Source organism: Rissa tridactyla, chromosome Z, assembly GCF_028500815.1.
Source record: "Rissa tridactyla isolate bRisTri1 chromosome Z, bRisTri1.patW.cur.20221130, whole genome shotgun sequence".
In the NCBI taxonomy this organism is placed as follows: domain Eukaryota; kingdom Metazoa; phylum Chordata; class Aves; order Charadriiformes; family Laridae; genus Rissa; species Rissa tridactyla.
In genome coordinates, this window is record NC_071497.1 from 12,452,331 (window position 1) to 12,473,580 (window position 21,250).

Consider the following 21,250-nt stretch of genomic DNA (forward strand, 5'->3'; position numbering starts at 1 on the left):
CTTAAAGAGTGTAACTAAAAATGGCTTTCTGGTCAAACTGAACTACCGAAGCGGCTTTCCTGAGAGCAGCAATTTGCATGAGGAATCCAGGGGGTGTCAGAGACTCCACATCCTCAGATTTTCTCCCTCTCATTCAGGCAAAAATTGTGAATTTGCTCTCTGTCAAAACATTAACAGAACCCTGTATAGTCCTGAATTATTTTACTAGTCTAAGGTGAAATGCTCCCTTTCTGGTGTTGCCTCCTGTCTCCCAACACCCACTCCCAGCAGCTGCTGTTGCATATGATCATGAAGAAAAAAAAAAAGGTACCTATTTCTGCCTCTTTTCTCTGCAGATCAGAGTAGCTCCAGTTGCTGAATCACAGATGGGGAATGCAGCAAGCAAAAGCTATTATAAACAGGAAAGTGAAGCCATTTCTGCCAGACCCTCAATAAACTGTCACTACTGCATTAGGTGCCAAACTTGGCCCCTCTTCCACATCCCTTATTTTTATCATTAAATACACTTTTCAACAACAGTGATTATGTTCCTATTAAGTAACATTTCTGAGCACTGAAGATACAGCACATGACTGTGCAGATGGAGAACATATGTCACTATTTCCATGTTTATTTACTTAGCAGCCTCGGGTGGGAGTCAGACAGTTTTTGGTTAACTTAAGTGAGCTGAAGCACATGCAATGGCTCAGGCCAGCAATCAGACAATAAAAAGTGGTGGGTTTGCCAATTATTTTTTTACATATTGTGAAACTAGCCCAGCTATCCCCGTGCAGAGTTCAGTAAACTGTTGTAATGTCGATGTTATAGTTTCTACTTAATTCCTGGAATCATTACTGATACCCATGATTTACTGTGAAAAATGCCATAAATCCCATTTTTCATTCCTCATGCAAAACTCTTACAGAAACTGACAGGATCTCCTGAATTCTTTTAAAATTATCTAAATACGTAGATCAAAACAGAGTTTCCTTTATAGAAGGCAAGAGCACTGAGAGAACAGCTAGATCACTATGGTCACTATTAACCGCTGCTTACTCAAGGAATGTTTGGAGAAGTGACTGCTGCTCACTTCATTTCCCCCATCTTCCCTTGTCCTTGTCCCCTTCATTTCTTTGCAAGACATAAATGAAATCCTTAAGGATGGATCTGACTCTTGGTAAAGCAATGTCAGCTGCAAAAAAAAGGGTCACCTCAGATTTGAACTAAAGGTATGTGTTTTAAGTACTAAGTCCTGGGCCTGCCAACAAAGTGAACCTTACTACCACAAAAGCTATGGTAAAAAAGATTGAAGATTAAAAAGATTACGTTGCAGTACCACTATCAAATACACAAGCTTAGTCCTCATTCTAACAAAGTTTTCTTCTGTGAAGAACTTCCATTAAAATATTTCTGAACAACACCTTTGCATCCCCTACTAGACAGCACTAACCCGGTGTCCACCCGTTATCCACTCTGCAAAGACCTAATCTTCTGCAATGCAGGAGTTCTCTCGTAAAGCAGGAATCCCTGGCAAGTCAGTCATGTGTTCGTAAGGCCCCTTCTCGCTATTGACCAAACATGTGCTAAAGTAGCAACCTCTAACATCCAAAAGACTTACTGAAGTGCAGTTGTTTAATCTAGAATGAAATAGCAGGCTGCTGCTGCCAGAAAGCGAGCAGGGAAACAGCAGAGTGAGATTCTTTGAAGAATTTTCAGGTGCTCAGCCTCTCTGTACAATGAAGTGATGTACAGATGGTCTGTGTCCCACTTCTCCATCCTCTTCTTAGCGTCAAGGGTATTTCTTCCACCTTGAAGAAGCAGAATCACTTGTTCTTTTTCTAAAGGGCAGTGAGATCCTTTGTATTATTTGGCAGGAAAAACTTCTGCTACACTTTCAGTCCTACCTTCTTCTCTAAATGCATGCCCTTTTCCTGAGCTCTTTTGCCATAAACAAGCCCATCTACATGTGCAGAGATGGAGAACAAGAAGGAGGGAACATCTTAACTGCAACCCGAAGAAAAAGAAAAAAAAAAGGTAAGCAGAAATAATGATTAAATCACTGCTTAATGGACCTAAAACTTACGATTATTAAACCCCTGATTTTTAGCTAGAAAATCTATTCCTAAACAGCACTTGATTCCAATTAGTTAGGTTCACAAGATAATTAACACTGTTTAAAAATATCCCAGTTTTTCCTGAGTTGGAGCCAAGTTCTTGGCCAATTTCTTGCACTTTTGCAGACTGTGAAACAGTGAAAGATGCAAGCAACAGACGATAAACTACCTCTCTGACGTAGGAATGTATGAGGCACTGCATGTATGAGACACTGCACTTTCTATTTCAACATAGGAGCCTCCCAAAAATTACCTTAAAAGGAGTGAGAATAAATCAATCTCTAACATCACTGGGAATGAAATTTAAGATGTTACAGACAACTTCGAGAGCATCACATTCACTGACCTTGAACTTGTTACATTTAGTAGTTGTCTGTGCTTCAGTCCTGAGGCAAAAACCAGACAAGTAGCAGCTGTAATCCACCACCTGCATCTTGAGGGATAAGCAGTTGTTAAAAAGAAGTAGGGGAACAAGAAGACAGTAAGGGCCTTCCCACATTCTCATGGTGTAAGCTGCCCTCTTCCCTGTGACATAGTAGAAAGTGCCCAGAGAGTTGCTGAAGAACTGCTGGTGATGGTGAAAAGCTATCAATCAGGAGAGTAAAGACAGCAGAATCCTGGAGGCTGGCAGAGCATGCAACTTCATTTGTCAACTGGAACTGATGGGCCATGCTAACTCTGCTCTTGGGGCCACAGTATAGCTTAGTATTGCTTCTAGGCCTAACTCCTCTGTCACCTAGGCTAGAAGAGCCATTATCGCAGATGAATACCAAAAAGGAGCATCACTGCTAAGTCATGGAAAAGGCAGGAACGAAAGTAACCCTCAGCTACTGTAACATTAAAGAGATATAGTGCCTCAGTGTCTGAGCCTGGTGTGCTCCTTCTCAGTCCAACTTTTTGTGATCACATTACTTCTGTTCTCATGGGTTTGGACTGTGGGCACGAGGTGGGCAACTGGTCTGCCTAAAAAAGCCATACATGAATACAGCTTGGCTACTCTCATTGCTGAAATCAAGTCACTAACAAAGACGGAGAGTACTTGTACTCCTGTGCCATGACCTAACGACCACCCCTGTGCTGCACTGGGACAGTTTTGGGAAGTGTTGGGAAGTGTTTTTGACCAACTGGGAAGAATATGGGTGCTCATAGAGGTACCATGTTTTGAAAATGGTGTTATATTTTGTAAGGCATTGTATTTTTAATTTCCATTCAGAAATATAAGAGAGAAAATAAAGTATGTATGTGTTTTACTCCTCTACAATTCTTAATGACATAAAAATTGAGTGAAGGGATTTTCAAGTGACTGCATATTTTGATCCTCATTATGCTAAGGCAAAGGCTTAGAGTCTGAAAAGAGGGAAACTGAATATTTACGTTTCAGGTGATATTCCTTGCCAGGTTGACAACAGAAACAGGGCTAGAGGACCAGGCTATTTTTAGGTACACAAACTAAAGCCTCTGTGAGATAGATAATAATGGAAGTCCAAAAGAAACACCAGCTTAACTACACATCTCTCTTCTGCTGTATAACCATGAGATTTGGCGAGCATTGCTTATGTTCTGTGTCGACACCAAGACCCCTCAGAATATGGCAACTCAGCCTCCCACCCTCCTTCTTGTACTTAGAAAAACCTAGTCCTGTGAACTGTGTTATCTGAACGAGTAACTCTTGCAGCACTTCGTATTCCTGCAGGCAAACCCCTCTTCCATACAGTCTGTCTTGAGACCTATGTCACCTCTGTGCCACAGAGCCAAAAAAGATGCAGAAGACTTCAACTAGTTAGCTGCTGCATTTAAAGGTACCAGAGCACCTCTACAGTGGCCTGGACTCCCCTGAGTGAGCACACACACTGTGGCAGCTGTAAGATGCACTGGGCTTGTCTCCTATGATGCTGAAGTTACTGCAGCAGGCTTTAACAGACTGCCATTTCCAGGCCGACGTAGGCTTCACGGGATGCTCGAGGGCAGCAGATGGGCAAAGCGTGAAATAAGGAACAGGAAGAGAAAACAGAATAACAAGCCAATATTCTCCTTCCAAGCTCCAGGCGTTTTTACACAGACATTAAGCTCAGAATATAAATATATGCCTTTACAGTAATGTGCCTTAGAGTACTCCCAGCCCATGTAGGTATAGATGTTTCTATGTTCCACCAGAACATTAACATTTCCTGTCTCTTATCTCAATACAGTTTTTAATACCACCTAAGCGTACTTCCAGATAAGAGTTTTTCTAGGGGAGCACATTCAGTATGTAGCAAGCACTTACATGTCATAAAACCATAAAAACTGGAGCTGAAGGGAAGTCTGACAAAAATAACAGGAATGTTATAGTCTGGACTATTCTGCAAAGCCCTAACCAACAAACAGACTGAAATTAATAGCAATAATCTGTGAAAAAAAAAAACGACACAGGATTAGCAGCCACAATGTAGGAAAGTTCTTGTACTTCATCTTCTGGTATTCTTGTTCAAGAAACAAACTACACACCACAAGGAGATGGAAACTTTGCGTGGGTATTTACTATGGCATTTACAAGGGAACACCCTTTGTTTGAATTTTTTGGGCTAAAAATCCACTTTTTTTTTAGCTATCCTCAGAACATTTCTTTTGCTCTCATGAAAAAAACCCTAGCAGATTTGCCTCAAGGCCAGATGAAGGAGCCAGATCTTAAGACTGTTGCAACAGGCTGCAGCTCTATGTAAAATCAGTAGAGCTGCACACACCTACACAGATGGAGATTTTGCCATTCCTCTATGCTTTACACTAATGAAAAGCTGCAGCTTAGTGCTTAATTGCATTGGGTTTTGTTTCAGATCTGTCAGGTCAAACTATAACTAAACAGCACGACTAAAATTAGACTATATGATTTAACTATATTATACACACTTCTGTAAAACTAATCTTTCTCAACTCCTCCACTCCCCAAAGATCCCTTCATTCTTCCCATTCTTGAGAAGGAAAACACTCCATATTTAAATTTCGGACTGTGGGGAAAAAAGTTCATGTCTTCAAACTACCTTCAGACATCAGTCTTACTAAAACATCTGCACTGGAAGTGTGAGCTGCTGGTCTGGCTTTGTTTTGCATGGTAACAAATTAAACCCTAGGGTTTTGGCCTGAAGAGGTTCCCATTTCTGTGCAGAGTTCTGTTTTCATCAAAACACCAACAAAACCAGGAGAAACCAATTTCCTGTTTGATGAAACTGATCTGTGTTGCTGCTTTCTCATTCTCAAGGGACCCACTCACACTCCACCATGCAGTCAGCACTGTTTCTGGGTGAGAAGGTTGGGCCATCTGCAGTAGATTTTGGACTGACAGAAGAAAACAAGGCTGCTTACAAGACAGAAGACCAAACTGCTCCCATCCCCTCTGACTGCTGAGTACCTGGCGAACAGATTAAGCTTATCATAAAATGTCTGCAACCTATTTGCTCTAATTACGCTCCAAGTTGAGTGGGCTTCTGCACCCTTTTCATCATGGTGTTTTTTCCAGCATACTCGTGCTGCTGCCCGCTGCCTTTGCTGGAGTTGTACCAGAGTCTGAAGTACTGGACCTCTGTGGCTGAAGAAACAGAGAATGTGCACAGCGGCAGGAAGCGAGGAGCATAGCTGCAGAGGACAGAGAGAGAGGGCTTCTTCCCTGGTCGTGATTGTGAAATGATCTGAGGAACCTGCCAGACAATTTTCCACAGAGTGCACAGAGAAGTCAGCTGGACAGGAGTGAACAGGAAGGCAACAGAAAAGCCACTTCATCCCTTCTTGCTACTATCTTTCCTCTCTTATGATGGTGGTAGCCCAATGGACAGAAGGTAGTGAAAGGAACATAAGGAACACCTATATTGCCTTTTGGGTAAATATCCCTTGAAAGACTTTGTTTAGGTCAGAATCTGCAAACAAATTACTTATTTAGCTGTGGGTTATGACCTGATGAGCTTTGTGCACCTTTGCTTCTACATTTTCTTTTTCCTCTCAGCAAACTCAGGGCAATTAACAGATGACCATCTCTGAACACTTGAAAAATCACGCAAACTGCATTTTATACAAAATACTTGCTTCATATTGAAAGAGAAGTAAACAATATTGTTTAAAATGTTGAAAGGAACAGTACTTATTCTTACAGAGAATATGCTTTGCAATATTCTCTGGCCTGGGTAGAGTGAATATCACAGTGCAAGTCAAGACAAGGATTTTAAAATAAAATGAAAATAATTGTACACTCCATGCTCAATTGGAAACTGATTCTGAGAGCTAAGAGTCAAATTTGTTTGACGAAGTGACAAACACACCATGTACAATCCATCAAACTCCAAATGCAGAGACACAGTGACAGCCTGATTTTGTCATATTAAGAGCGCTATGCTCCAGTCTGGTTAAATGAATCAGCTTTGACAAGACTTTAGGAGCAACTTAATGATGCTAGGAATCCCGATACCTATTCATAACCCCACAGGCACTAAGGCTAAACCTTACAAGTTAATTGTAGCACAAATTATGTCCTGGGAATGACTTAAGTACTTAAAGGTGATGCTCTGGTGCTTGAAAGAGCAGCTAGGGACAAAACAGTTAATTAAAACAAGCTCTAAGATCTCTCTTCATTTCAACTAACACTCTTCTCTGTATACTGCCATCTTATTTTATCCCTGATGCACTCTTTAAAGAATTTTAATTTTTTGTTCTCTAAGACAAAAGCTGCTTAAATGCTAAGATGTCTGTTTCTAATTTGTGAGATTGGCACAAGTTCAGGAATAATATGTGTGCATGCGTGTCTATGAAAACATCCTGGATGTGTGTTTCTGAAAAGGCAGTGAAGGCAAGATGACACTATTTAATCCATAGGGGTAATTGAAGAACGTTGCAGTAAGAACCTTTCATTAAGGGATTCAATGGACAGAGAGTTATTCCAATAATTGCCTGGTATGATCCAAGTCCCAGTCCTGAAAATGATTCTCAAATCTGCAGGACCAGTCAGGCTTATCAAAGGCCTATGCTAAAATAGTATGAGCCTAAACTCTTTACAAATCTGTGACAACTGGCTGATTAATTTTTCAGGCAGTTAAGGAAGACATGTTCAGCACAAAGTTTTAAACTAGCACTTTGCCTGGGATTGCACAGCTCGAAAAGGATGTTTTCAAACTATGTAAAATCTCAACAAAGGTAAGACAGCCTGCTTTCTATCCTGTCTAGAGACTAAAGGCAAAGCCCAGACTTAACAGTAAAGGGTTTACAGTCATTTAACTAAAGGCTAAACCTATCTGGTGCTGTATTGAGCCTTCTTCATTGTGACGGGTGCCTGCAATGGTTATACTGTGGCCAAAGGACAGCTTGGGTGCTCCAGGGAGAGCCTAAACCTGATTGGCACAGAAAGCTGGAGACTATTTCTACGTCATGTCTATTTCTATTCAGAGCACGGTTTCTGCTCCTCTCAAGCCCTCCAGATGGTTGATTTTTCTCCTCTAATTGCACATATGAACTTTGGCCGGAGGCTTTATTTTCATGACATTCTGAGGTGACCAGGACAAGCCACTTCCGAGAAAAGGAAAAAAAGGGTAACTTGTGCATCACTTTCCAACTTTCCATCAAATTTATTTCAAAAATAGCTCTGTACTTAATACAAAGGAAAGAGTCTGTTTTGGCATAGAAACTTATTTCCTAAAGCCTCAGATGACACCTAGTTGGAAAGGATGAGACATTTCTCAATACTGCATACAGACGTAAAATTACACCTCTGCTTTTCTGGTCTCCACATGTCAAAATTGAATCTGGGTTTTCACCTTCACCCTACAACTTCATTTTTAAAGAATTTCCTCAGAAATGGAGCAGATATACACAGAAAACTTTTCTGCTGGTGGTTTTTGGTTAGTTTTAGGGTTTTCTTCCTCTGCTACAGTTCAGCTTTAAAGGCAAAGGAAACAAGCTATATGGTGAAGAGTTAGAAAAATTCTATACCAGTGAAACATCATTATCCATATTAGCTATCATTTTACTTAAGATTTTTACTTTTGCATCAGAAGATGTATAGAAGTTAATACATAAGGCCTGGAGAAGAGAGAAAAATGAGTCACTCAGTTCCAAGGACTTGATCCAAAACTCATTAACACTACTGGAAATACTCTTATTCACTTCAACAGGCGTATCAAAAACTACTGATATGGTTAAAAAACACCAGTTGCTGCATGTGTCATTTGTTTAGGTGAAAAAACTTGTACCAGGCTGACCAAGAAAAGCTCCTTTTTCACAATTTTGCATGCAAAGCCATCAGTTAGATGTTAAAACTTTCACATTCTTGTGATGGCTTGGAAACTCACTGTCTGACTCTGGAGTTTGTTAAAGAGTTTTTCTGATGGACTGAATCTGGGCCAAAATTCCACTTTGTAAACAATGAGGTTCAATAATCTTAAAACAACAATCCTCCACCAAAACAAAGCAAAACCCCCAAGCAAGAAGAAACACCGTAAGAAACACTTCAGTAATTGATAAAACCTGTTATCTCCTCATACACACTGTGCCTTATGAACCTTTTTGGTATCACTCTTTGGGTACAAGGTCATAAGGCTTCAAGGAGTAAACTCAGCAAAAGGAGCTTGCACTGATAGAAATGCCCCATCTTCATAAAGCTGGTTGTACAGGTGGGAAACAAACTACTTTGGTGCCAGAAGCCACTTAAAATGCAAGCAAAACTACTGTAGTATCGTGCAAGCTAACATTCCTCTCTGTCAAGAGTCATTCCTACCTAAAAAAACCCTCCTGACATGAAGAATTTACTGACATCATGCTTTTAAATTACCAAACTAAAGGATTTTATCTCTATTGCGCGCTCCATTTTGAAAAATCTTACAGCATCCAGATCCTTTTTTACTCAGCCTTTGCTCTGCTTCCTCTAGCAACAAGCAGGAGAAACTCTACCTGAATTTCCAAAAGCAAAGCAGGAAATACTGGGCCTCAGGGTGACAAATTTTTGAGAAAGCAAATTTCAATGTAAAAAATCTGGAAGAGCATGTCTGCGTGCTTCCAGATGTATTTATTTTCCACACAAAATATCTGTAAAAGCCATTTTCCTCAGGCTTTATGCAAACAATAATTACAAATGTTTTTATATTGTTTTTTGAAGTCTTAAAAAGATTTTTTAAAGATAAAGATTTACTAAAATTCCATAGCCCTGCCTATAGCGCTTGCTTCTTGTATCCACCTTCCTCATTCGCTTGTCTTCTTGTACCCTCAGTGAAAAAAACCAGATCGATTTACATTTCTCTTGTACTTACCATCATGATGTTATGATACCCTCACTAGAAAAAAAACACTCATTTACATTTCTTCTGTATTTAATCATCACGATGTTATGCTCAGATTGTTACCCATAAAAAGTCAAACAAGATTTATAAGAAAAAGAAAAAATACACAGAATGACAACAAGGAATGTTTTTGCCAGTATTAATTAGGCATCAATTCACCGTTGCTTAGTCATGGGTATTTTGCATCCTTCCTCTTGGTTTAGATCCCTGCTTTCTTGTTTTCTCTTCTTCTTTCATGACAGCCAGTCATTTTAACACAGTATATTCACAATAGAACCTCTGTGTATCATCACAGACAAAAAGCCACTGAAGAGACGCTGTAACAGAAGGTGGCTCCACCTGGGAGAGGCATTTTTAAAAATGAATTAATTAGAAATAAATGAGTAAAGTTTCCAAAGGTATCTCATCCCCCAAAAGGGTTACAAAAAAGGGTTCATGATTAGAGAGCTGCTAAGCAAAAGAGGAGTATCACTGACTGACAGGTGTTGTCCACAGAGCAAGGACCCTCTAATCAAACTTTCCTGTCACTACAGTAGGTAAGTGTACACCCATGTCTCTCCAAGCTGCTCAGGCTTTGTAAGCATTAATTAATGCTTCATTAAGCATGTACGTCCCAACTCCCTTGCCCAGATCTAATCCAAGTTGTTCCAACTCATCTTGTTTAAAATTTTTATTTGCTTTCTTCTTTTTTGGCTATCGAGATCTGCAGGTTTATGTGGCACAAGATAACACACTAGCAGCCTTTTGACACTTTCCTTAATGGAGATGCTCCTTTTTCAATTTGCCAGTTTTCAATGGCTGCGGGTCTCAGGAGAAGCTGTCTTTTAGTGAGAGCTAGGGTAGAACTGAAAAGCATTTTTCTTATTTAGAAATTAAACTCACTAGAACTGAGGAGCATTTTTCTGATTTAGAAATTAAAAACAAAGAAGAGGAACCAAAACGAACTCTTGTCCACTTTTAAGATGCAGATTCAATTGATGAAAGCATAAAATGGCACTGCCTTGTGAGACAGCATGAAACTAGGTACTAAGAGCTTGATAATTTGCAGTTCTGTGAACTAATTCAAACCTTCAAATTCTACAGGCAAATTTAGCCTGACATTCTGCTGTGGCTGTAGACATTTTGTACACTCTCTTTTTCATACTCCCTTTCTTGCCGTCTTTTCCCTTCCTGTCTGTCAATTACTAGTGGAATCTCAGAGTGCTGGCTGGTGGTTCTCCTCCAGATACAAGAGAGGCACCCACTGAAGAGTATAGGGCATGTTATGATATGTGTTAGTAGCTCTGGATGCCTGGGGACTTGGAGGGATCTTGTAAACTTAGTGAAAATTTCCACGTACAGTATGGCAATTTCTAGATGGCTGGCAAAGATTCATTAAGTCAGTAACTCCTATAGGGTAGCTAAAGAAACGCTTCCCAAGAAAGAATATTGAGAAAGGGTGACGCAGCTTCCAGGAGGGCAGAAGCTCCTATCAAAAGGAAGGACACAGCATAAAAGAACAGATGTTTAGCTTTCTTTGACTAGGCCATTGGAATCGCCATTGGAACTAAAGTTCTTCCTGTCTGACTAAAAAGAACTGCGTAATACATATTAAACACAAAAATATTTTTTTTTCCTAACAAGAAGGCTATCCAACTCCTGAACATCAGGTTTTGGTTTGCATTCACAACAGGCACAATCCTGAAAATCCCACAGAAAAAAAATGCTCGGCTGAAAATTAGGTCTAAAATCCAAAAAACCACAAAATGCAAATCTCCCCCGCCTTGCTGGACCTACATTTCCTCAAAGTTTAAAGTCTTTTCAGTGAATGTGTTCTGAATTAAAATTTGTAAAAAAAAAAAAAAGTCAAAGTTTTCACATGATTTCAGGTTTCATTGGAAAGGCTCATTACAGATCTAATCCATGTGCTGTTTTGTAGGCAAAACTGTTGCCCTAGTGTCTTTGCAGATGGTAACTGATATGCTGCATACTCCTAAATCAAAGCCCAGGCAACCTATTCAATACTCATACATATGGTGAAATTCTACACTTCAATAATTATACCGAAGTAGTGGATCAAAAACAAACAAAAGAAGGAATAACTAGCATAGTCTACAAGTATTTCAGTTACTAGTTCTGCCCTGGAACTGCACATCATCTTCATGGATACCTTGTGCTGCAAAAAATGGGGTCCACATGCTAGATAAAAGAAACTACTGGTTGTCAGGCAACAGTTTCCTGACCTCCCCCAATAACTGTGGTTCTGCTTAGGAGGTAACTGATTAGAAGACCATGACAGGTGTCATCTTCTTGTTGCATCCTCATGAACCTAAAAGCTCATCCAACCCAAGAGCCCATTTAAAAAAGTACTTTCTCTGGAGAGTCTTGATGAAAAAAAAAGTGTGAAAAGGCTGTGTTAAAGACATATTCCCTAACTTCCTAAGACAGAGAAGAAGATGCAAATGGAGATATGGACATTTGTTTTACTTTTCTGTGGAAGAAGCAGTTGACTTGAACACCCACCTTTTTATTGGTGGAACAGAAGCCCTAGTCTTAGATAGCGGAAATCACAGATTTATTTTTGCTGACTTCTGTATTTTTGTTTGGTTGTCTCTGGTTTGAAACTCAACATTTGTAATCAAGAAAGGAAGAAGAAAAAAAAAGTGCAGCATTATTGAAGAGGAGGTGTTTATGTGCTCTACAATACTTGGGACTGGTTATAATACTGCCTCTGTTCTTCCTCTTTCTCCCTTCTTTTGTCACAGTTGTCACGAATGTCTCTGGCTGCATGAGGCTGCTAGTGTGGGCCAAGAAGCTTTTGTTTGGTTTGCTTTTTAAAGTAGAGAACAGTCAGTCTGTTCTTCTTTCTGTGGCACATCATCAACAATATTACAAAGAACAGGAGGGGGACACTGAAGCCAATTTCTGCTCTTCAGCACAAAGCATGTGGCTGCTATTTTATTTTACAGAAGCTTTCTAGAGAGTGTTTTCAGGTAATTAGGAAAGAACTATACAATTTTTACATAGTTATTCTGATACCTCACTTTTAAAACCATAAAAAACAGTAAGGTGGTATAATGCATAAGCACAAGAGCATACAGAAAATAACCACAGAAAGCAGCTAAAATAGTAAAAGAACAGATACTTTGCAGAAGAACAATCTCCCATCTTAATGAAAACTTTTTTAAAAAAGCCTTAGTGTATTACGTAAATGTAGGCTAGTAGAGTACCTGCAAGTGTAACCAATCACAAACTAAAAGTAGTCCAATTAAAATATAAGTCCTGTCACTGTAAACTTGCCAAAAGTCCTCCTGCAATATTATACACTGAAGAAAAGTTAAGATGCATTCTTAAGATTCCTTATGCTTTACAAATCCACAGCCATGCTCAGCTGGGAAATGTTAAAAAAAAAAAAGGTTGGAATTCTTTTCAGAATAAATGATTTCAAAATCTTCTGTTTTTCCTTTATAGAACACATGTTGCCTTTTGTCTCTGTCTGTCTTAAAGAAGAATACAATAGTTGAGCAGAGCAGAAGCATTTTAAAGAACAGGCTTGAGTTACTCAGGTCAAATTCTCCCTAAAATGTATGTGTATGCATCTTCAATTATCTTCACATATACGACAGATGGCTGCAATCACCAGCTTATTTGAAGTGTATCTAACACCAACCCCTTCAAAAACTTATTTTACAAGCACCTGATGATGATGTCAAAATGAAACTTTCCTCTAGAGCTGTGAAGTACCCATTTAAAGAAATCAGACTTTTATCATTTTTGGTGGCACTTAAAAGGTATGCTTACCCCATCAAAAGATCCTTTCATGTAGAAAGACTAAGTAAAAAATGATAGGCCCGCTATCTTTAGGAACAGATCAAAGCAATATTTAATGCTACAAGCTATTGATAGAGGCAGAAATGCTGTGTTATTTTGTTCAATAGTTTACTAGGGCACTCGAGGTGGAGGAAATTGAATTGAATGACAAAAAAAAAATTAAGATGAAAATTTTATTTTTTCTGAAACAATTTAGAGTTACAATGGAAAATAAGCTAAATGGAATAGTGTATCTTTGTTTAGAGTTAGTTGAGCACACAAGGAAGCTGCACCCACTTACATAGAACAGGACTCTGACCCAATGTACCAGCGTTGACATTGATTCTAACTACATTCCTCTACTTAATATTACACTCAAAACCCAATGAATTTCTGCTTACCTACTTCTCTTAATACAGAACAAAGGAAAAATGCTCCAGAGGCACAAGGTGAATCACAAGGTGGTAACCCACAGGGAGCATAATACAACTGATCAACTTCCAACACAAATACTGGGGTATCTCAGTCACCAGTATCTTGCACTGGTGACAGACAACACCCCCCATCATGTGCTTATGTATAGTCTGGATCCATCCATGTATCATTATAATCCTCCTTGTGCAGGCATACAGCCATCACAGTCTCTGTTAAACCTTCCCTTGAAGGAATTCTTTAGCTTCTAGTCACAAATCTGCCTGCGTCTATTCTCTGAGAACTACCAACTCCCACGAGTTATATCAAGATATTCTCTATGTGTAATGAAAATAACATTTAAAAAGGCAGCATGGCCCTCATCATAAACTGATATACAACCATGATCCATATATCAACCACTCTTAGTCCACATCTCATCAGGAAACATCTCATGAGAACTGTGATACACAGAATGTAAGTAAGAATATGAGAATCAATATAAATACTGCATTTTGTTTCTAGTTGAGAAATATTTGATTATAAGTGCTCCTTTTGTCCAGCTCACAAAACAAATATAGCACAGTTCAGATATGCTCCAACAATTTTGAAACTTTTTTCTTAGAAAAATCAATGAGGTTGGATAAAACCTGCATACCTTCTCTGACAATAAAGAAATGTAAATTGTTATTTTAACTGTAGACTTTGAATGCATACTAGTAAAAGGACTTGTCCAAAAAACAGTAACAACAACAATCTTAGCAGAATGTGATGACAAGTTTCTGTTTAGTGACTCAGATGCCTTCTTCCTCTTTAGTAACTGAAAGTCAACATGCAAGAATTAAAGAACATTTGACTAAGTTTCAGCAAGGATTTATCCAAATATACAGCCCCTCTCTAAACAGGAAAGTTAATGAAAGTTCAAAAAGCAATCAGCAAAATTCATGAAGGAAAAATTTACTATGAGCATTTGAGTGCAAAATACATTACCTCAGACTTGGTAAACTCTAGTCACAAATTGCTGGTGAGCTGTGTTTTGGGGAAGTTTTACTGTGTGAGGACATTTGCCCTATTCTTACCTCTTTTCTGTGCATCTCTTTGGGCTGCTGCTGAAGACAAGGTACGGGGTGAGCCTGACTGCTAGACCTATTCTATGTCTTCAGCCAGAGAGAGTTTTACAACAGCCTCAAATGCACTCTGACCCAGGTTCATAGCCATAATCCCAAATACAGCTTTTTGCTCTCAACTAGATTAGCCATGTATTCGGGGCATATAGAGAAACCCAAGCACTGAAACATGAGACTCACCTGTGCATTCATGTTGTAGTCCTTTCCCATAGTATCCTTTTTCACAGATGCACTCAAACTGGCCAGTGTGAGTGCCGCATTTGCAGCTTGCCATGATGTCGCAGCAGTTTTCATTTGCCTCACAGAGATATGAACAGTGCGATATATCTTCTTGGATATAGCTGCCAGAGGGCAGGTCTGAAATAGTACCAATTTATTAACAAAAGAAATCCAAACAAAAGTCCCCCCACAACCTCACATTCTGTCACTAATGAAATGTTTCTTAGGCTCCAGTTCTAAGCAGCAGTGATGGCAGCATGAAGCAGAGCCTTGCTACACTCAATACATTAAAAAAAACACAACGGTGTTCTTATTCTTGAAAAAGAATCCATGACACAAAGATCCTCACATTTTCTCACTCAGCTTCATTTGAAGCTGCATGACTGCCAAAATACAGTCTTGTTCCCAACAGAAGCCGCTGAGACAGCTTTTGCCAGCTTTGGTGGATGCCATCTTTAGCATCAGGAGAGCATTTGGTCACGACACGTATAACCAGTTGGTCATATTAACAAAAGAATACCTTTCCTTTGGCACATTCACGTAGACCAATTAAACCTTACCTGGAACAAACAGAATGGTGGCAAAACACACTACTTATGTAAAAGTAGCATGATTTTAAAAATTAAATGTAAGAAATAAATGCTAATGGATAGTCTGATGCATGTTCTAAGCCTCAGTCAAGAAGCACTGGCTTACAAACGAAGGTCTAATCATGTGTTCTCACTTGTTAGTCTAAACTTTCTTTACTTTTCAAGAAGAAATTTTTTCTAAGAATACAGTAGATTAAAAAAGGATAAAAGCACAATCCAAACTCTCTTTCCACCCCTTGCTCTTTCCAGTTTTACTGAATGTATAAGGTCATAAGCATCAATCATATTTACTCTTATACACAGTGATCTAAGTCAGTTCTGAGCAGGCTAGCTTTTGTTGCTGTATAAAATACCAACACATATTAACGCTAGTCCTAAAGTGTGTACTAGGTGTCTCTTTTGGACAACCACTGTTTGACTACAAGGTTCATCTATTCAAGCAAAAGTTACACTGGGCCAAGACCATAGTCTGTTCTTCGTGGGCAAAATAAAGAGTTGAATGGATCTAAGTATGTATATCCCAAGGAGGAGAATTTGGCTCACATGTCGTTGATGATAAGTTAGTCAAACAAATAGTTTATCCTTTTACCTGAGGAATTAACACCTTTGCTAGAAAGTTAGAGGGGAAAGGGAAAAAAAAAAAGGAATCAACACTATATGAAATGTAGTTACAAGACAGTTATGGAGATCTTTCTATTCAGAACTCTCTGCTCTCTGTAGACTTCTGAGTTTAGTACATTAATACCTTCATGAAGAGCCCTGCGTGCCAGAGCTTCAAACTCGGTAAAACTGTGAAGAAGGTAACAGTGGTCTTCTTTCGGATGGGATGCCATGTCATTCAGTTCTCGGATATTCCCCTGCCATATCCCGAAAGTGAAGATCTCCACTCCGAATTCACGCAAGGATGCTGCAATGGGTCTTGGGTCTCCCCCATTGGAATATCCATCAGTAATGAGAAATATCACCTTTGTGGCATTTCCACGGGCATGCCGTAATATTTGCTGCAAGAGAAAATGAAATTGCATGCCTCAGCAAAGGGTTAGTAGCAGTTGATCTGTACACTACTTCCTCCATGATGTGGCTCCTTTTATTTGAATTATACATCTAGATTAAGTCCTTGCAAGACCTCTCACTATAATTAAGATCAACCATCTGCAAGTAGGGCCTGTGGTTAGACAAAGCCAAACACTGCGTCACACTTCAGATGGACACAGTCTGCACAATTACAGAAATCATGACACGATCTGCAATAAGACACTTTTCACACTGACCGATAAAGTCACCCATGTGTCAGACAGCAATGATCCTGACCAGTGCTTTGGCAACTACGTTCAGACTGCAGTTTGAATAGGTAATACAAACATTGAAAATCTAATGCAAGACCCATGGGACCAAAGTTCAGATGCTACTAACTGTCTCAGAATCATGGCAGTGATGTGGATGCATATCAGCTTCCAGCTTGGTCCATGTTGTTTTTACATTCAGCACATGAATGCAATTCGATTCCAAATATCTTTGACCATTCAGGTAAGTGAAAACTCACCAAACCCCACTATGAAAATGTGCTGCAAATGTGCTGCAAATGGTAGCACACCCGCTCTCATTATCATGGCTTTCAGTATGTAACTTATGGGCAAATCCTCTACAGTTTGTAAGGCGTAACTAAGAACAAAAAACATTTTATTAGGGATTATTTTGCTCAAAAAAATCTACAGACCTATTGGAAAAATTGTTACTCTTCTCCCAACAAGCATTTGGATTGTTGGTTATTTCAACCTCAGCATAGCATTCCTCATTTGTCCCTGACGAATAGTACTTTTCTCCCTTAGAACAGTCTGCCAAGACCACTTTAGCTTGTCCATCATGGCTTCAAAAACTGCCCGTAATCCCTTCTACCCTGCTTCCACCAAGAGCTTTAAGGATCATTCTTTCTAATACTTCATACACAGCATTTGTGACAATACTCAGTAGTGCCTGAGTGAGGACATGCCCCACAGATTCCTGCCCATTTCATCCTTTCAGTGTAAAAGTGCACTAGTGCTATTTACATTTGTTCTTGGTCGACAGGCAGAGCACCTCGAAAATGCATTGTTAATGTGCTGTGGGCTAGAAACCACCCTATGGAGTTACCACTCTCAGAATTAGCCACAGTCTGTCAGACTGTGAGTAGATACGGGACCACCACCAATATCCTCTTGGCGGCCAGGTGCTGTCTGCAGCCCTAAGGCAAGGGATGGCGAAGGTGTACTTTCTCCTTCCCCTGTGGACTTAAGTAGAAGGAATTAGATGCAGATTTTCAACTTGGTAACATGGAAATTACTAACATGTTTATTTCAATAATAGATTGTACCATGCTACAACAGACCACATTTGACAGACCTTTGATACTCCAAAAATCATGCCATTGTATGATGACTAGTAAATGTATTTAAGTCACCTTTAACAAACATGAATTCCAAAAACTGATTAACTGAGTTGAGCAGTTTTACTACAAAATCTTAAAGTAAGACTCAGAGAGTAAAATTGTCTCACTTTAAGCTCAATCAAAAGCTTACAAGTTAGGCCAGTCCAAAGAACCTGCAGAGATTTCATAACCTTTCTCAGTAACCCAGGCCATATTTCAGAACAATTTGATTTTGATTTGGCAATTCATTCATTTCAGGTAGATAATAAACAAAAATGAGCACGCACACCATAAATCAAAGCACAGACCATTGGCACCATGGTCTGAAAGACTGCCAAGCAATGTGTTGCTGTTGGGCTTCATTTTATTAATACTTGTATGCAAAACCCAAAGGGAGTGAAACCAAATTCTCTTGCAGACACAAATACCCTTCATAAACCAAACCTATTGTTCCTCATGTCATTTACACCATAAGTGGAAAACCAGAATGAAGTGAAAAACCAGAATGAAGCGGAAAAATAGAATGAAAAGAATCAGGAAGATAAAGACAAGGCAAAAGACAATATGAAGACAAATAGTAGGAAAAAACCCAAATGCCTCATTTCAAAATGCATTCTGAAATGGATATTCTAAGACAAGTGGCATTGCAGGCAGAAAGGGTAGTGCTATTTATGATTAATGCATATATTTAACATATTTAGCATTAACCGTGCTATTTTAAAATTGAATGCAAGCAACTTAAACGTCTATCCAACTTCTTAAGTATTCAGGATGAAATTTTCCACTCAGGATGTTTGTCTCAAGCTGTTTCAGTGAAACTGGCTTTTATTTCAAAAAACATGATGAGGAAAAACATATGTTCCATTCATACTTATTTGTTTTTTGCAACTGTAGCATCTCTGAGCTTTGCAGAAGGAACTTTCAATCTGCAAATCACATTTATAATAAAGGTGGGATAATAGGCCCCAAATATATGCAAGTTGTGGAACTTATGTAACTGAGAAAGAAACCACAACTTGCACAGACTTAAGAGACATAATGGAGATCGCCAGTGCAATTCTCTGAAGATCCCACCTGCAAGCAGCTCGCTCTAGCAGAGTACGATTTCAACTCACGATTATGTCATGACATGCATAGAAAGGGTAACAAAGCTCAATTTTGGCAGGACATGGCTTTGCAATTTCAGTAATATCCTTTCAGCAATGTTTCTTTCTGTGCGTAGCACAAAGCTGCACAAACTTTGCAGATGAAGGTAGTGGGCGGCATTACACATTGCCCTAGTTTTTCAGCAAGTGATACAATAGGTAGCAATCAAACCTCCGTATTTTTCCCCCAATACAGGTACACGTCTGCATGGCCAATGAACAAACTACCTTGAGCTCCAGTAGTCTAGCCAGGACAACATGGATCTCAGAAAGGACAATTTAATTCTGATTAGTAAATTAGTAGGGATCTCTGTTTTACAAAACTAGACTGCCACCAATGACTTCTGAAACTGCTGTGCAGAGTACACAAACCCTCCATGTCTTTCCAAGAAAGGTTCCCTGGCTGTTGGTGCCATGAACAATAGCTTACCAAGCCCTCTTAAAAAACATGGATCATCGATTAAAGTGAGTGGGAAGTGTCAGGAAAAGAACATTTTTTGAGGGGCAAATACCCCTTAGCTACACAAGCCTGAGATAAGGCAAGCAGCCAACAGAGCTTTTCTGTCCTCTGCATCCGAGAGGGCCACCTCCTCTTTGGGGCAGCACTTCTGTCACGCACAGACACATATTGAGCTAAGGGGTAAGCGAGCACGAAGTACTCTCTGTCAGGTACCTCTGTTCCTGGTGCCTGACAGACTCAAATACTCAGGCACCAGTGGATCTGAGCAGGGAAGCAGACAGATGAACACACAGGATTGCTACATATTGCCCGTAGAAATCAAAACAAAACAAAGCCACCAAACATCTTGGCCCTCATGTCTTGCAGCTGTAACTCTAGACACAGAATCCCTGCTGTATAACAGCAGAGGAAACGAACAAGGGAAAGAAAGACTCATTCAACATTTAAGGAGGGGGGGGGAAGAGATGTAAGTCTATTTTAAAATCATTTGTATATGTCTGGCCATCCAGTTAGTGTTTTGCTTCTTTCTGTGAAAGCACAGCGACATAATGGATAGGCCACCACCCAGAGCTGCTGACAGTCCAAGTGCCAGCCTGCATTGCTCTGCCTCTTCTCTCCAGTATTTGTGTGGCATTTCACATCATTTTTGTCTCCTTTAACCCTGTTTCACATTCCTCTGTTCTGAGACACCTCTCTCTTTCCCTCTCCAGAAAGCCCTTTTGAAAGCTATTTTTTTTTCCCAACAGAAATTTCATGTATTTTAAAATGTTTGTTCACTTAACCCCTAAACTTGTAAGCACACACAGATGTGGTTCCGTGTATTTAACCAGTCCCCATCAACTTCATGGACTGTATTTATGTAAAGGTTATTGTTTTTTCATGACAAGTCTCTGCACTCTTTTCATAAATTGTCAGGTTCTTCAATAAATAAAGCTTAAAAGCCCACTAAACATTACTCGGAAGTTAAAAGGACCCTGAGAACCTGTTTCTTTGGTATGAATATCCACATCTGCTTCTGATTTTACCATCAAATGAAACTAAGCACCAGCCATAATTCAAAATAAGGTGCTGAATGACCTGTTTAATTGAGAACACAACCCATTTGGTCACTACTATAAATTAATTATAAGGGATAAGTACAAACAAAACAAGACAATTAATGCTTTCGATGATTGCAAAGACATGCATGGGGCCACTAGAAACACCTTGTATTTGACTGCTTCAGTACCTATTTTCTTGTCTACACTTCTTTCACAGGAGTGATAGATCAGTCAGTTTCAGCAATCCTTCCAGATCTTAAACAAAACATTCTTTTCACATTAGCAAGAAGTTATTACCATCTGTATTGTATTCAATCTCTGTTTAGTGTGTACAAATATCTGGCAGACTCACCATTTTCTTTGTGCCAATAACAATCCTTAAGAATTAAAAAATGAAGTCTTGTGCAACAGAAAAGCTGTCGTACAAAATACTCCTCTAGAAATTTACAAAATACTCCTCTAGAAATTCACTACTACAAGGCAAAATGAAATCCTACCTGTATAGTCACAAAAACAGCTAAACCTCTAACTTCTGTGTTTCTAATGTTGAATTTTTAATACAAAATCAGGGGATGCGTAGCCCCAAAACCAAAGACTTCTTCAGCCATTTGACAGCCGCAGCAATGACATTGTCAAAGGTTCTTTGTTACTGGCTTGATTACGTGTTCTGCATTTAATAAACA

General features: G+C 39.3%; 1 protein-coding gene across 2 annotated transcripts in view; it reads right to left on the bottom strand.

Annotated features, from left to right (window-relative positions):
* Positions 1-21,250, bottom strand: part of SVEP1 (sushi, von Willebrand factor type A, EGF and pentraxin domain containing 1) — a 130,927-nt gene that overhangs the window by 95,925 nt on the left and 13,752 nt on the right. For both annotated transcript variants that reach the window (XM_054187053.1, XM_054187052.1), the window contains exons 2-3: positions 16,264-16,519; positions 14,890-15,066 (exon numbers count right to left, since the gene is read on the bottom strand). In XM_054187053.1, the coding sequence (XP_054043028.1) occupies positions 14,890-15,066; positions 16,264-16,519 (433 nt within the window). The remainder of the gene's footprint in view (positions 1-14,889; positions 15,067-16,263; positions 16,520-21,250) is intronic.